The following is a 14,880-nucleotide window of genomic DNA, read 5'->3' as shown; positions in this document are numbered from 1 at the left end:
AGAAAACTTGGGCCATTTTTAAGGAACACCGTAATGCACTTCTCCCTGGACCATTCTTTGCAAGTGGGTTTAGTCTTCCTGGAGTTTCTCTCACCTGCCCAGGCCTAACAGATGTACTGTGCACCCTGAGGGAGCCCGCATCATCCATGGGCGTATAACACTGTTTGCTTGTCTGATGCCCTGTGTTGTCTGACAGACAGTGGCTGAGGTGGGCTTTGGGGACATCATGTGGTGAGATGCTGCGTAGGACTGTGGCAACTCCCAGGAACCGGCCGTAGTTGAGCTGTGGCGCTGACTAGGTGGGCCCCTCCTGTAGGTGCAGGAATCTGTGGCCAGCTGCTTGCCGCCTCTCGTGCCAGCCATCAAAGAGGACGCAGGAGGGATGATCCAGAGGCTGATGCAGCAGCTGCTGGAGTCAGACAAGTACGCAGAGCGCAAAGGGGCCGCCTATGGGCTGGCAGGGCTGGTGAAGGGCCTGGGTATCCTGTCACTAAAACAGCAGGAAATGATGGCTGCGCTGACCGATGCCATCCAGGATAAGAAGAACTTCCGCCGGCGAGAGGGTGAGTGTCTCTGAGCTTGGGGCTGCCTAATATGGGAAGTCGGTTCCCACAGCTGCCACAGGAAGGAATCTATCGGGCTTTTCCTTCCTCACTGAGGAGTTGGTGTTTGTGTGTGCGCTGTTGAGGAGGCAGATTGTGTAACCCGTTCCATCTGGTCCTTGCTGATGTGGCCTAGACTTTATTTCTTACTCAGAGACCATCAGCCAAGAGAGAATTGGCCTTACTGGCATTAGTGCCAAGAAGTGACAGACACTCCCTTGTTCTCTCCCTCTTTCTGCTCAGCCATATCCCTGTTCTGGGGGAGGCAGAGGGTGCTGCTCCCTCACAGGGCAGCCGCTTTAGTCCTACAGCTGCCTTGATTGTGTCCAAAGGGTGAGGAAGTGGCAGGGAGGTTATCTTGTGGCTGCCTTCAGAGCACAGTCTGTTCCCAGCTGTCCCACCCTTTCCCCCAGGAGCCCTCTTTGCCTTCGAGATGCTCTGCACCATGCTGGGGAAGCTCTTCGAGCCATACGTGGTTCATGTGCTGCCCCATCTGCTGCTGTGCTTCGGGGATGGGAACCAGTACGTGCGTGAGGTAAGTCCTGAGGCTGCATATGAGACCCACTGGCAGCCAGCCTGGCGCTGGCTGTGAGTTTCAGCCACGGGTCAGAGGTGGTGGAAGGGCCCGCTTCCAGAACCTCTCCACCTATACCTTGGGCACTGGTCTCTTCTGATTCCCAGTAAAGTGCTGAAGCTCTGTGAGGTGAGAAACTCCTTCTCAGCTGTGACTATAGGCCCAGGCACAGGGTCTGACACAGGAGACCCCAATTAAGTGTTGGTCACCAGGGGGAACATTCAGTCTGCTGTCAGGCCTTGACCCTTGCTTGGGCAAGGAGGCCCCTGATTGCCTTTTCTTCTCCCTTGAGGCTGCAGATGATTGTGCCAAGGCTGTGATGAGCAACCTGAGTGCTCACGGGGTAAAGCTGGTGCTCCCCTCCTTACTGGCTGCCCTGGAGGAGGAATCCTGGAGGACCAAAGCTGGTAAGCTGCTTCCTTCTATGTCTCTGTCCAACTTCCTTTTCTGAAGACTGCCCTTGCAGGGATCCAGGAAGCCATCTAGGGGGTCTTGTCCTGTGCATGTGTGCTCCCCAGCCCACAGGCAAGGCCAAGACCCTCTGAGTCATCATGCGCCTCAGTCCTTCAATAATTTGTCCGCTTTCACGCAAAGAACAGGCCCCTGGCGGGAACCATTGCCCTCAGTGAGGAAATCCCAGAGCCTTAAAATTAGTCTGTGGCTACTTTCTGTGACTTTAAAGTTTTTTCCCCCTTAAGTTCCTTTTTAAAAATAGACTCTTATCTGGCATCCAAATATGCAAAGCAGATACAAGCAGAGCTGTTCTGGTTTGGGCAGGGTCAAGATCTGGGGCCTTCCTACTTGGCCTCTCTTTTGGCCTTCCCCTCAGTCCTTCAGGCTTTGCCCTGCAGTTTGAAAAATCACAGATCTAAATGAGTTTCTTCACATGTGAATAAAGAAACTAGGCCAGAGAGATTCGGTGAATCGGCCTTAGACCACCACCAGGACTCAGCCAGGTTTTCCCCCATCCTGGTCTCTCCTCTTTTCCCTATACCGCCTTGCATGACACCCAGAATCCTGTGGCTCAGTAGGACTCAGGAGCTTTGTGCTCGCTCTGCTGGAGTCACATCACCCCCCAACTTCCTTGCCCCTCCCCCTGGGGACTGCCTGAGGGGCCACAGTCTGCAGTCTGCCACAGTCTGCAGAGGGGCAGGCTGGTTGTCCCTTGCTCAGGCAGCTGGCACAAGTGGCTCCCTGGCCTGTGCTCAGTGATTCCATGCTGGGCCGGTGTCTGCCATCTGCAGGGTCGGTGGAGCTGCTTGGGGCAATGGCGTACTGTGCTCCCAAGCAGCTGTCATCCTGCCTGCCCAACATCGTGCCCAAGCTTACGGAGGTGCTCACTGACTCCCATGTCAAAGTGCAGAAGGCTGGACAGCAGGCGCTCAGGCAGATCGGCTCCGTCATCAGGAACCCGGAGATCCTGGGTATGCTTCTCCCTGGCTCCTCCTCCCATCCCCGGACACTGCAGGGAACAGGCATTCAGCAAAGATCTTTGCCCTCTGAGGACAGATATGCTCACATTGAAATAACCTCTAAATTCTGGGAAGCCCTTTTTCTAGAACAATTAGTGGGAAGTAGTTTGGAAGTAGTTTTGCCACTGGTCTGGAGCTGTCATCGTTGACTGCATAAATGGAGAAACTGAGTCATTGGCTCAGAAGCGCTTGACTCTGAGAGATCCTGTGCATTAAGCTGAGCCCTGAAGTCAACAGAATTAAATGACATGTTCTGGGCCACATCAGCATCATACATTCTTTGGGAACTTTCTATTCTGTTTCATTGCAGAAGATGTGTGATAGAGGGGAAGATTAGGGAAGGGTTATTCCCCTTAATTGTGCTCTGTAGTGTGGTTCTTTTTTAAAAATATATTTACTTCAGAGAGAGAATGCATGCTTGCGGGGGAGAGGGGCAGAGGGAGAGAATCCCAAGCAGGCTCCACACTCAGCCCAGTGCCATGACTCTGGGATCATGACCTGAGCCGAAATCAAGAGATGCTCAACCGACTGAGCCATCCAGGCGCCCCTGTCGTGTGGTTCTTGATTGAGTGATGGCAAGAGGTTGATTTCTAGAAACAAAACCCAGCAGCCACCTCGCTGAGCGAGGTGAATTTTTAAGCTTTAGTGTGGAACATAGGTAATTGTTCAATGTAGTTAAGCCAGGCGTTACCAGACTTTTGTTTATTCAGAAGATGATGTTTTCTGTGTGGTTTTGTTTTTTAAGGGATGAATAGGTATACTTGGGTTTTGTTGTCTTTTACAATGTTCAACAGCCTTGGAGGTTCCTAAGGCTCGGAAACAGTCTTGATCTCTATCAAAGGAAGGGAATTCATTTTGAGAATCCAGCATGGTTTGTGTGTGTGTGTGTGTGTGTGTGTGTGTGTGTGTGTGTGTGTGTGTGTGTGTGTGTTTAAATTAAGATATGATTTGCATAATATTAAAAATCACTTTTTAAAAATGTATATAATTCGGTGTTTTTTTTGGTATATTCACAAAATTACACGAGCATCACCACTGTCTATTTCCAGGACATTTTCCTCACCCCAAAAAGAAATCTCCTACCTGTTAGCATTCACTCTTCATTCCCTTTCTGCCTCTGGGCCCTGATAGCCACTAATAGGCTTTCTGTTTCTTTGCATTTACCTGTTGCAGACACTTCGTATAGTGGGATCATATGCGTTTGTCCCTTTGTGTCTAGCGTCTTGAGCTTAGCATAATGTTTTTAAGGTTCATCCATGTTGTAGCATGCATCAATGCTTTCTTAATGGCCCAATAATCCATCTTGTGGATAGACCACATTTTGTTTATTAAGTCATCTTTTGATGGACGTTTGGGTTGTTTCTGCTTATTGGCTGTTTGAAATAATGCTGCTATAAACATTTGCGTACATGGTGTTTTTAGACATGTTCAGGTCTCTTAGGTACCTAGGAATGGAAATTGCTGGGTCATGATATGGTAACTGTCTGCTTTTCTCAGGAACTGCTAGACTGTTTTCCAAAGTGGCTGGATCACTTGACATTCCCGGCAGCAGTGTGTGAGAGTTCTCATTGCCTACGCTGTTATTGTCTGTCTTTTTTGGTCATAGCCACCCTAGTGCATGTGAAGTGGCATCTAATCGTGGTTTCGATTTACATTTCCCTAATGACTAATGATGTTAAACTTTTTCGTGGGCTTCTTGGCCATTTGCATATCTCCTTTGGAGAACTCTTAAAATCTTTTGCCTATTTTTTAATTGGGTTGTTAGTTTTTGTTTTTTTTTCAATTGTTGGCCAGCATGGGTCTTCACAGTGGATGAATTCCCCAGACTTTGGAAAAGATAAGCCAGGTATTTCTCTTGGCATTTCTTTTGCCAGGCTGATGGTGCTCACATGAAGAGCTTGTTTTATCTGGGTGTAACTCCTCTGAGCATTGTGTGTTTCATTGCCACCACTGACTTGGGGCATTTGGCGTCTCAAAACAGTTTCTTCGCAAAACCACTCTGGGCTGCCCCTTCCACGATCAGGCACTGTGGTGCCCGAGCTGCGCTCCCGTGGAGGCTGAGCACTGTGGCTGCAGCTCAGCTCCCACTGAAAGCAGACTCTAGTTGTCCTGCTAGATCAAGCTGCTCAGTGCAAAGGGGTGACAGCTGCTACTTTCTTCCTGGCGGAGCAGAGATTGCTCTTTGTAAACAGGCTGGCTTCCACAGCTGGTGACTCGTGGGGTTCCAGTGAGGGGTGGCCCCGGACTCCTTTCTCTTCTGATCCCATGTAGTTCTGGGGACTCGGCAGTTTTGTTGCTCCTGAGACTCGTGTAGACCAGCTTCTCTCTTGTTTGGACATGCAGCCATTGCCCCTGTCCTGCTGGATGCCCTGACGGACCCCTCCAGAAAGACCCAGAAGTGCTTGCAGACCCTGCTGGATACCAAGTTTGTTCACTTCATCGATGCCCCATCCTTGGCCCTCATCATGCCCATTGTCCAGAGAGCCTTCCAGGACCGTTCCACAGACACACGGAAGATGGCAGCCCAGATTATCGGCAACATGTACTCCCTGACGGACCAGAAGGTAGCAGCCCAGCTGGCGCTGGTGCTGGTGCTGGTGCTGGTGCTGGACAGACCAGTAGATGCTGGTTTAGGGCACAGAGTCCTTGCCCGCAGTAGACACAGAAGGGCTGTCTGGGCTTTTGTCCCTGTTTATGTTTAGGGGACGAAATGCACAATTTTGGGGTGGAGGGTAGGAATCTAGGCTCTCTGGGCATTTTTTTTTTTAATCTTAATGTTTTTATTTATTTTTGAGACAGAGCATGAGCAGGGGAGGGGCAGAGAGCGGGGGAGACACAGAATCTGAAACAGGCTCCAGGCTCTGAGCTGTCAGCACAGAGCCCGACGCGGGGCTCAAACTCACGGAGTGTGAGATTGTGACCTGACTCTCTGGGCATCTTGCAGAGCACAATGGTTTAAGCTCTTATTAGGTCAGCCCCCAGATGAGGCCATCCATGCATGGGCTCTTTTACAGACTGCGGGGGAAGAAAGGCCCAGCCTGGCCCCATGTGGGCAAAGTGGCCACTGCTCTGCTTGCAGTTCTCATCACAAGCTTTTACTTCTGTAAGCCTATAAATTAGAGGAAATTAGCCTAGTTTGGGAGATTTACTTTACCTGCTCCCAGGGGCCTGCATGTGAGCTCACTGTCTCCCACAGTCATAGTTTGCTGGCTGAGGGTATGGGCACAAGAGATAAAGTGGACAAGGCATGTTAGTCCTAGAGAATTTGGGAAATGCGAAAATTGGTGAAACAAAAAATTGTATCTGTGGTTCTCCAACATGGAAATGGTTACGGCTAATGTTTTTTATTACATCAAAAAAAATTATATTCCTAAACATAAGCTGATTTTTAAGTTACAATGAGTTATTCACAAAACTGGTTTTTAAATAGTTCTTTAATATTCTGATACATTTATATACCATAACTTATATAATCCTGTTGTCAGTCCTATACTGTCCAAGGTTTTCTGCTATTTTAAATGATGCTACAGCGAACATAAGGCTTTTTCTATATTTAAAACTGTTCCTTAAAGCTGAATGCTATACCAAGAGACATAAACCTTTTAAGGTGAAGAACGGGAAGATGATAACACTGTTCTGAAGGGAAAGTGCCAGAAATAATTTCCTAGATTCCAGAGGCTGGACAAGCCTTGGTCCTGAGATAAGGTCAGGAGGAGGAAGAGCATTGAACTCTAGTTGGGGGCTCTCTCTACCCATTGAGGGTGGGCCTCAGATCCCTCACAGGTTTCCTGGGTGATCGTCTGGGGTACCAGTTAGTGGGGTTCCTTGCCACTTGTCCTTCCCTGCTGGCTGTGGGAGCAGCCCTGCTGCGCTCTCCTTGTCAGCAGAATGGTGAGGTCAGTGGCCACACCGGAACAGGGCCCAGAGGAAGCAGGAGCCAGGCCTCCACCCGAGTCACCTCCTGTGTTGTTGCAGGACTTAGCTCCTTACCTGCCAAGCGTGACACCTGGCCTGAAAGCCTCTCTTTTGGACCCTGTACCTGAGGTGAGTCTGGGAGGAGAGGCGGGCAGGAGCTTGTTATTTTAGCCCACTCCTCAGAAAATTGATTCCTGGGAATTCTCTATAAGCTGCTTTTGCATTTGTCTGGTAAAGGGAAGGAGACCCTAGGGGCCCCTGCCTGCTCCTGTGTGGGCACCTGGTTTTGAGCCGCTGCAACTCTACCATCCTGGTTCTTGGTTACCTGGCAGGTGCGGACAGTGTCTGCAAAGGCTCTTGGGGCCATGGTGAAGGGCATGGGGGAGTCGTGCTTTGAGGACTTGCTGCCATGGCTTATGGAGACGCTGACCTATGAGCAGAGCTCTGTGGATCGCTCAGGCGCTGCACAAGGTGAGGCCAGGGCAGGCCCAGGGGCCAGACCAGGAATGCTGTCTAGGGTCCTTCCGATCCCGTGAGTTCATTCTGTCCTTTTGTTACAGGGTTGGCCGAGGTCATGGCTGGCTTGGGGGTGGAGAAGTTGGAAAAGCTGATGCCAGAAATCGTGGCTACAGCCAGCAAAGTGGACATTGCACCCCATGTCCGAGATGGCTATATCATGATGTTCAACTACCTGCCCATCACCTTTGGGGACAAGTTCACTCCTTATGTGGGGCCCATCATCCCATGTATCCTCAAAGTAGGCACCAGGGACCGTGCTGAGGGTACCATTACTGAGTGGGGCAGGGTGCATGTGCTCTCTTTGGAGTCTAGGCTCCCTACCAGCTGGGACTAGGAGGCAAGAATCCTCATCCTGCTCTTCCGGGAGTCCCATTTCCTTTGGGTCTGGTGCCTTGGGGGAAGCAGCCCTGGCTGACCCACCCTCTGTCTGCACAGGCTCTTGCTGATGAGAATGAGTTTGTGCGTGACACTGCCCTGCGTGCAGGCCAGCGGGTCATTTCCATGTACGCCGAGACAGCTATCGCTCTGCTGCTGCCCCAGCTGGAGCAAGGCCTCTTTGATGATCTTTGGAGAATAAGGCAAGGACTCGGGTGGAAAGACCCAGTGGCCCCGGCTTTGCGTTTTGGGAACTCTGAGAAACGAGGAGCAGGAATGTTGCTGAGAATTCTTTTCAACTCTCTCTAGACTCTCACTCTTAAGCACTCAGTGTGACTCTCCAGTTTCATGTAGCAGTGTCTCTATTCTGATCCTCTGTTGAAAAGTTTGCTCTATTCAGTTCTTCAGTTTGTATGAAAATTTTATTTTTTTATTAAAAAATATTTTCATGATTATTTTGTGTGTGTGAGAGAGAGAGAGAGAGAGAGAGTGTGTGTGTGTGTGTGTGTGTGTGTGTGTGTGTGTGTGTGTATCTGTGCATGTACATGCACAAGCAGGGGAGGGGCAGATAGGGAGAGAGAGAAAGAGTACCAAGTAGGTCTCACGATGCCAGTGCAGAGCCTGATGCAGGGCTCGAACTCATGAACTGTGAAATCATACCTGAGCCAAAATCAAGAATCAGACACTTAACTGACTGAGCCACCCAGGAGCCCCTTTATGGGTTTTTTTGAATCTTCACTTCAAATAGGACTATGATTTTTGTAGTCATTAAAAACAATAAACCTAATTTAATTTGAAGAGAAGTAAGGTTTATCCTTCTAGGCCTCTTCTTAGTGATGATCATTTCTGATGATCAGCATTCCTGATTTTCTTTTTTTTTTTAAATTTTTTTTTTTTTTTTTTTTCAACGTTTTTTTATTTATTTTTGGGACAGAGAGAGACAGAGCATGAACGGGGGAGGGGCAGAGAGAGAGGGAGACACAGAATCGGAAACAGGCTCCAGGCTCCGAGCCATCAGCCCAGAGCCTGACGCGGGGCTCGAACTCACGGACCGCGAGATCGTGACCTGGCTGAAGTCAGACGCTCAACCGACTGCGCCACCCAGGCGCCCCAGCATTCCTGATTTTCTGTTAATGTTTCTTTCTGTACTCTCCCTCTTCGTTGTAATTTTTATTACAGAAACTTTCACCTATGCTTTTAAAAAATGTTGATTTTTTACCATTGTTAAAGTAATATGTCTTCATTAGTAGAAAACTTGGGAAGAAAATAATATGGGAAAGTGTAAAGAAACAAAAATCTTCTAGGGTCACCTAGGTGGCTCAGTCAGTTGAATGTCCGACTCTTGATTTTGTCTCAGGTCATGATCCCAGGCTCGTGGGATTGAGCCCCACATCGGATTTGGTATGAGCATGGATCCTGCTTGAGACTGACTCTCTCTCTCTCTCCCTCCCTCCCTCCCCTCTCCCCCTCCCCCTCTCCCCCTCTCCCTCCCTCTCCACCCTCCCTCCTCTGTGTGCATGCACACGTTCTCTCTCTTAAAATTAAAAAAAAAAAAATGTCTATAACTTCTCTCATTCCACGATAGCCACCATGAATATATTTTTAGTTTTTTATTATTTATTATTTATTTTTATTAATAATTAATTTTTAAATTTTTATTTTTGAGAGAGAGACAGAGACAGTGCAAGTAGGAGAGGAGCAGAGAGAGAGGGAGACACAATCCAAAGCAGGCTCCAGGTTCCAAGCTATAAGTTTACTGGACCTTGAGCCTGATGTGGGGCTCAAACTCATGAACCGCGAGATCATGACCTGAGCCGAAGTCGGATGCTTAACTGACTGAGCCACCCAGGAGCCCCTATTATTTATTATTTTTAAATTTATATTCAAATTAATTAGCATATAGTACAACAATGATTTCAGGAGTAGATTCCTTAATGCCCCTTACCCATTTAGCCCATCCCCCCTCTCACAAACCCTCCAGTAATCCTCTGTTGTCTCCATATTTAAGAGTCTCTTATGTTTCGTCCCCCTTGCTGTTTTTATATTATTTTTGTTTTCCTTCCCTTACGTTCATCTGTTTTGCATCTTAAAATCCTCATGAGTGAAGTCATATGATACTTGTCTTTCTCTAATTTCGCTCAGCATAATACCCTCTAGTGCCATCCACATAGTTGCAAATGGCAAGATTTCATTCTTTTTGATTGCTGAGTGATACTCTGTTGTATATATATACCACATCTTCTTTATCCATTCATCCATCGATGGACATTTGTAGCCACCATGAATATTTTAGGTGTACTTCCTTCCAGTATATTTTTTGCCCAGTGCTCAGTTGTCCCCCAAGATTGCCCCTCGCAACTGTGTGACTCTGTTATTGGCATCTTCCTCAGGTTTAGCTCTGTTCAGCTCCTTGGGGATCTCCTGTTCCACATCTCAGGGGTCACCGGGAAGATGACCACAGAAACTGCCTCTGAAGATGATAATTTTGGAACTGCCCAGTCCAATAAGGTGCGTGCCTCGAGTTGGTTTTCCACCCGTAGTGATGGTAGGGATGTGCCCTGGTACTCATGCTCTGGAGGCTTCACCACCCTGCGTTCTCCCTTCTTTTCCACTGCTGTAGGCTATCATCACTGCCCTGGGGGTAGATCGGCGGAACCGGGTGTTGGCAGGGCTCTACATGGGCCGCTCAGACACCCAGCTGGTTGTGCGGCAGGCGTCCCTGCACGTCTGGAAGATTGTGGTCTCTAATACCCCCCGCACCTTGCGCGAGATCCTGCCTACTCTCTTTGGGCTGCTGCTGGGTTTCCTAGCCAGCACCTGTGCAGATAAGAGAACCGTAAGTTTACTGGACCTTGCTTCTGACCCAGCATCAGAGGCTAGGGTGCCTAGAGCCCCCTATCTAAGAGAACATTTATTTCTTAGTCATTTAACAGTTACTCTTAAAGATAAAACAGCCAGTTATTTTGCCTTCAAGATGGATTTATTCAGGCAATAGCAAAGAATTGCAGTTTGGGACATGTAAGCCATGGCAAAACTATAGTCAAGTCCACTGAACAAAAGAGTGGAACACCCTATAAAAGAGGGAAGGGAGGGTGCCGGGAGGGCTGTTATAAACAAAAAGACTCTTGGAGTAAACTGGGAGTTTGAAGTGTAGTGGCTATTCATTGGCTCAGTTGTGACTGTCTCTCATTGGCTGGGCTGTTGGCCGGTGGAGGAGGAAAATCTTCCTTCATCCTGCTGGGCTAGTAAAGTATATGCTTTTTCCTGTTCGGTCTGTAACATTCATCTTTTCCTTTTGGGTCTGTAGTTGATGAAGAGTGGTAGGGTGTGGGAGTGCCCTTTTCTGGCCTCCTGACTCCATTCTAAAGGAGGTTTCCTTTTATTAATGTTCACATAACAAATATTTATTAAGCACCACTATGTGCTAAGCAGGGGCCTAAAATCTGGAGATGTAATGGAGAAGAAGAGCAGCCTTATTCTTTTCCTCATGAGCTACACTGTGGTGGAGAAGATGGACGTTAATCAAATAATCAGACAGATGTAAATACAGCTATAGCAAATGCTGCGTGGTGCTGCAAATGTGTGTAACAGGGCCTTTGACCAGTGGGGGAGGGGGGGTCAGGGAAAGCTTCTCAGAAGAAATGATGCTTGAAGATAAAAGATGAGTAAGTACCCACCAGGTGAGGTAGTGATGAAAGCCAATTCCAGACCAGGGGAATAGTGCTTTAGATACAAGGGCAGGATGTGCAAAAGCCAACAGAAGCTGGGCGGGGGCTGCTGGGTCTGGAATGAGAAACGGGTGAGCATGTGAGATGAGGCTGACCTGGGCTGGGGCAGGGGCTGGGTCAGGCATGTTCTCTGGTTGGGAGGAGGGGCCCAGCCTGGGCTCATGTTTGCTTCTGGCAGTCCCCTTTGACCCACTCCCAACCCCCATCTCTGGCAAGCAAACTGCATATTTGGCTAAAGAAGGGTTTGTGTGAGGCCTCAGGGGAGATCGTTTTGTTTTTTTTTTTTTTTTTTCCTTAAAAACATTTGTGCCCTGTTCAGCTCCCCTTGGACAAGAGCACAAGGTGAGGTGACTTCTAGGCTGTAGTTATCAATTTAGGGAAATTGACTCTTGACCAGGCAGCATCTGATAAGTTTCCTATTCATATAGAAGGTGCCAGCTCTTGCTTTAGGTTGTGTAGGTGTGTGTGACACAAAGAAATAATTGTATTTTTTAGCGTTTTGCAAGCACCCTGGTGGTTCTTCAGGGCTAATGGCATCTGGGGAAGTTAAGTCCAGGGCCTTCAACCTGGAGTTGTCTTCCAGGTGCCCTGGGGTTTGTAGGGCATTGATGTCCTGGCTTGATCTCTGCTGACAGATTGCAGCAAGGACATTGGGCGATCTCGTCCGGAAGTTAGGGGAGAAAATCCTGCCAGAAATCATCCCCATCCTTGAGGAAGGCCTGAGGTCTCAGAAGAGCGACGAGAGGCAGGGTGTGTGCATCGGACTGAGCGAGATCATGAAGTCCACCAGCCGAGACGCTGTGAGTGTCTTCTTAGGGCCTCGCGGGTGACCTGACTCAGAGGCCTGGGGGCAGGTTCCAGGAAAAGCCGTATCACTAGGGACTCCTGAATGGCCCATAGAAATCGGTGATGATCTTTTTCTCACCACTACTGAGGCTTCTCCAGTTTAATCCCTTTTGTGTCACTACTGCACTACAGTTAAAATGTGCAGTGTCCTTGGCAGGGAAGGGAGGCCGTGCGCATGTGCGTGTGCTGGTGCTGTGGGAGCAGGAGGGCTGCACACGTTCTTACAGGGAGCAGAGCAGATGAGTGTTACGCTCCCAGTGGGTGGAAGTGTGTCGTTTCCGACAATGTTACCGTCCCATAGCAGCCACTTTCAGGGGGCTGGCGATCTTTGCACTCACTTTCCTTTCTGAGGGTGATCCTCAAAACACGCCTGGGAAACAGATTGAGCAGGCATAGGGCTCTCAGTTGGCATAAAAGTTATGAAGTGGCTGGCTAGTCAGAAATGTTAAGCATGTGGCCATTGCTTATTCTCTGATCTACTGGCACCTTCTGCTGAGTGTATCAGTAGAAGTATTATATTCACTGGGGGTTTACGTTTGCATTTGGCAAAGAATGTAAATAAATTCTGTCACCAACTAGAGTTGTGATTCATTGAATAGTTACTGAGTCCTCTCAAAGGCTGAGACCTTGCCGGCGGTGAGGCCGATACATAATCAGTCCCCCGATTCTGTTTGTAGTGCGCTCTGCTTCGGGGGGACCGTTTCCAGAGGGAGCAGAGCTATCCTTGGCCCCACAGTAGCCCCAGAGATGCCACAGAGAAGCAATTTTTTGAGTTGAGTCTTGAAGGACTTGGGAGTTTTCCAAGAGGATGAGCCAAAGAAAGAATCAGGGGAGAGGGGGCCATGCCATGCAGGGCCTCACTGTGGGAAGGAGCTCTCGTGGGAGATGGAGAGTATCTGGAGAACTCACTTAAAATCTGACTCCTCAGGTGGAGACTGCATATCCTCTCTACGTTCATATGCTTGCTCATTTTCAGTGAGAATCACTAAGTTAAGAGTCAAGCCAGGGGATGCTGGTGGCCTGGCTAGGCCAGAGGTCCTCGTCCATCTCCCCTTGCTTGCTTCCACTCCTTCCTTGCCTCTGCTGCATCAGGTACAGTGCACGGATTCTGTTGCAGGTGCTGTATTTCTCTGAGTCCCTTGTACCCACGGCGAGGAAGGCTTTGTGTGACCCTCTGGAGGAGGTCAGAGAAGCGGCGGCCAAGACCTTCGAGCAGCTGCACTCCACCATCGGCCACCAGGCTCTGGAGGACATTCTCCCATTTTTACTGAAGCAGCTGGTGAGTGGATCTGCCACACACCTACCAGTTTGGCTTTTACTGTCTCTGTAGAAGCAAAATGCAGGGGGGCTCACTCTGCCAAGGCAGCCGCAGTGTGGGCCCCCCAAGGGAGTGGGTGCAGCAGGCTCAGATTTGGCTCTGTGCTTCTCCTTCGATAGTCAGTAAATGTGGGTGTGGTAGGAGGAAGGGAGGAAAGTGGTGAAGGAAGTTGGCGGTGGCTGGTCTAGACAGCAGAGGTGGGGACAGGAGCCAGCTCCTCAGCATTCCCCTCCGTGCTCCTGTGCAGGATGATGAGGAAGTGTCAGAATTTGCCTTGGATGGTCTGAAGCAAGTTATGGCCATCAAGAGTCGTGTGGTGCTTCCCTACCTCGTGCCCAAGGTAATCCCACCCTGCAGCAAACACCCCCTGGCCACGGCTACATGATTATTTCCAGGCCTGCTATGGAGACCTTTTGGACTCAGATGTTGGGGAAGGCTGGTGGTGGGTTCAGGCGGCCCTGGAGCAGATACTTAGCCCTCAACAATGGCCATGGGATCTCCTAGAGTCTAGCACGGTGGCCAGCATGGAGCGGCATTCATTGAGCTGACCTTGTTCATCATTCTACAGCTGACGACTCCGCCTGTCAACACCCGGGTGCTGGCTTTCCTTTCGTCTGTGGCTGGCGACGCCTTGACCCGTCACCTTGGAGTGATCCTCCCGGCAGTCATGTTGGCCCTGAAGGAGAAACTTGGGACTCCGGACGAGCAGCTGGTGAGTGTCACGATTACTCCTGGCAGCTTTCTGTCAGCTGTCCTGGCCTGCCCCTGGGGAGCTGTGCTCAGTCTGGGTGTCCCCTGTGGTTTCAGGAGATGGCCAACTGTCAGGCTGTGATCCTCTCAGTAGAGGATGACACTGGGCACCGGATCATCATCGAGGATCTGCTGGAAGCCACCCGAAGCCCTGAGGTGGGCATGAGGCAGGCTGCCGCCATCATCCTCAACATTTACTGTTCACGCTCGAAGGCTGACTACACCAGCCACTTGCGGAGCCTGGTGTCCGGCCTGATCCGCCTCTTCAACGACTCCAGCCCAGTGGTTCTGGAGGAGAGCTGGGATGCCCTGAATGCCATCACCAAGGTGAGGGGACTGCTGACTGTAGCAGATTTTGATTATAGACCATGCCAGACGCTTGGAAGATTAGACTCTTAAAATAGGCCATGATGTACCTGTCAGCCAACTTCAGCATTTATCAATCCATGGCCAGTCTTTCTTATACTCCCCCCACACTCTTCCCCCTGAGGTGTTACTTTGAAGCCATCTTGGGAGGGCTGTACTTAGAACCCTGACATCCTCTCTGCTTTTTCCTGGCCTTCCACAGAAGCTCGATGCTGGCAACCAGCTGGCACTAATTGAAGAACTGCACAAAGAAATCCGGCTCATAGGGAATGAGAGCAAAGGCGAGCATGTGCCAGGGTTCTGCCTCCCAAAGAAGGTAAGCCAGGGCCTCGTGAGGGTGCTGTGGGCATATGGCCTTCCTCTACCTCCACCCGCAGTCCCGGGTCTGTGGTAGAGCAGCCGACTTAGGGCCTTC

At 49.7% G+C, this 14,880-nt stretch overlaps 1 protein-coding gene across 2 annotated transcripts in view; it reads left to right on the top strand.

Annotated features, from left to right (window-relative positions):
* Positions 1-14,880, top strand: part of GCN1 (GCN1 activator of EIF2AK4) — a 58,281-nt gene that overhangs the window by 34,705 nt on the left and 8,696 nt on the right. For both annotated transcript variants that reach the window (XM_042910975.1, XM_042910974.1), the window contains 17 exons: positions 317-563; positions 1,016-1,137; positions 1,469-1,583; positions 2,421-2,600; positions 4,992-5,212; positions 6,624-6,692; positions 6,896-7,034; positions 7,124-7,320; positions 7,518-7,660; positions 9,848-9,965; positions 10,078-10,293; positions 11,821-11,985; positions 13,149-13,310; positions 13,597-13,689; positions 13,918-14,061; positions 14,157-14,426; positions 14,668-14,781. In XM_042910975.1, coding sequence (XP_042766909.1) covers positions 317-563; positions 1,016-1,137; positions 1,469-1,583; positions 2,421-2,600; positions 4,992-5,212; positions 6,624-6,692; positions 6,896-7,034; positions 7,124-7,320; positions 7,518-7,660; positions 9,848-9,965; positions 10,078-10,293; positions 11,821-11,985; positions 13,149-13,310; positions 13,597-13,689; positions 13,918-14,061; positions 14,157-14,426; positions 14,668-14,781 — 2,715 coding nt within the window. The remainder of the gene's footprint in view (positions 1-316; positions 564-1,015; positions 1,138-1,468; positions 1,584-2,420; positions 2,601-4,991; positions 5,213-6,623; positions 6,693-6,895; positions 7,035-7,123; positions 7,321-7,517; positions 7,661-9,847; positions 9,966-10,077; positions 10,294-11,820; positions 11,986-13,148; positions 13,311-13,596; positions 13,690-13,917; positions 14,062-14,156; positions 14,427-14,667; positions 14,782-14,880) is intronic.

This window comes from Panthera leo, chromosome D3, assembly GCF_018350215.1.
Source record: "Panthera leo isolate Ple1 chromosome D3, P.leo_Ple1_pat1.1, whole genome shotgun sequence".
Classification (NCBI taxonomy): Eukaryota; Metazoa; Chordata; class Mammalia; order Carnivora; family Felidae; genus Panthera; species Panthera leo.
Note: the sequence above shows the minus strand (reverse complement) of the source record. Positions and strands in the feature narration are given on the sequence as shown.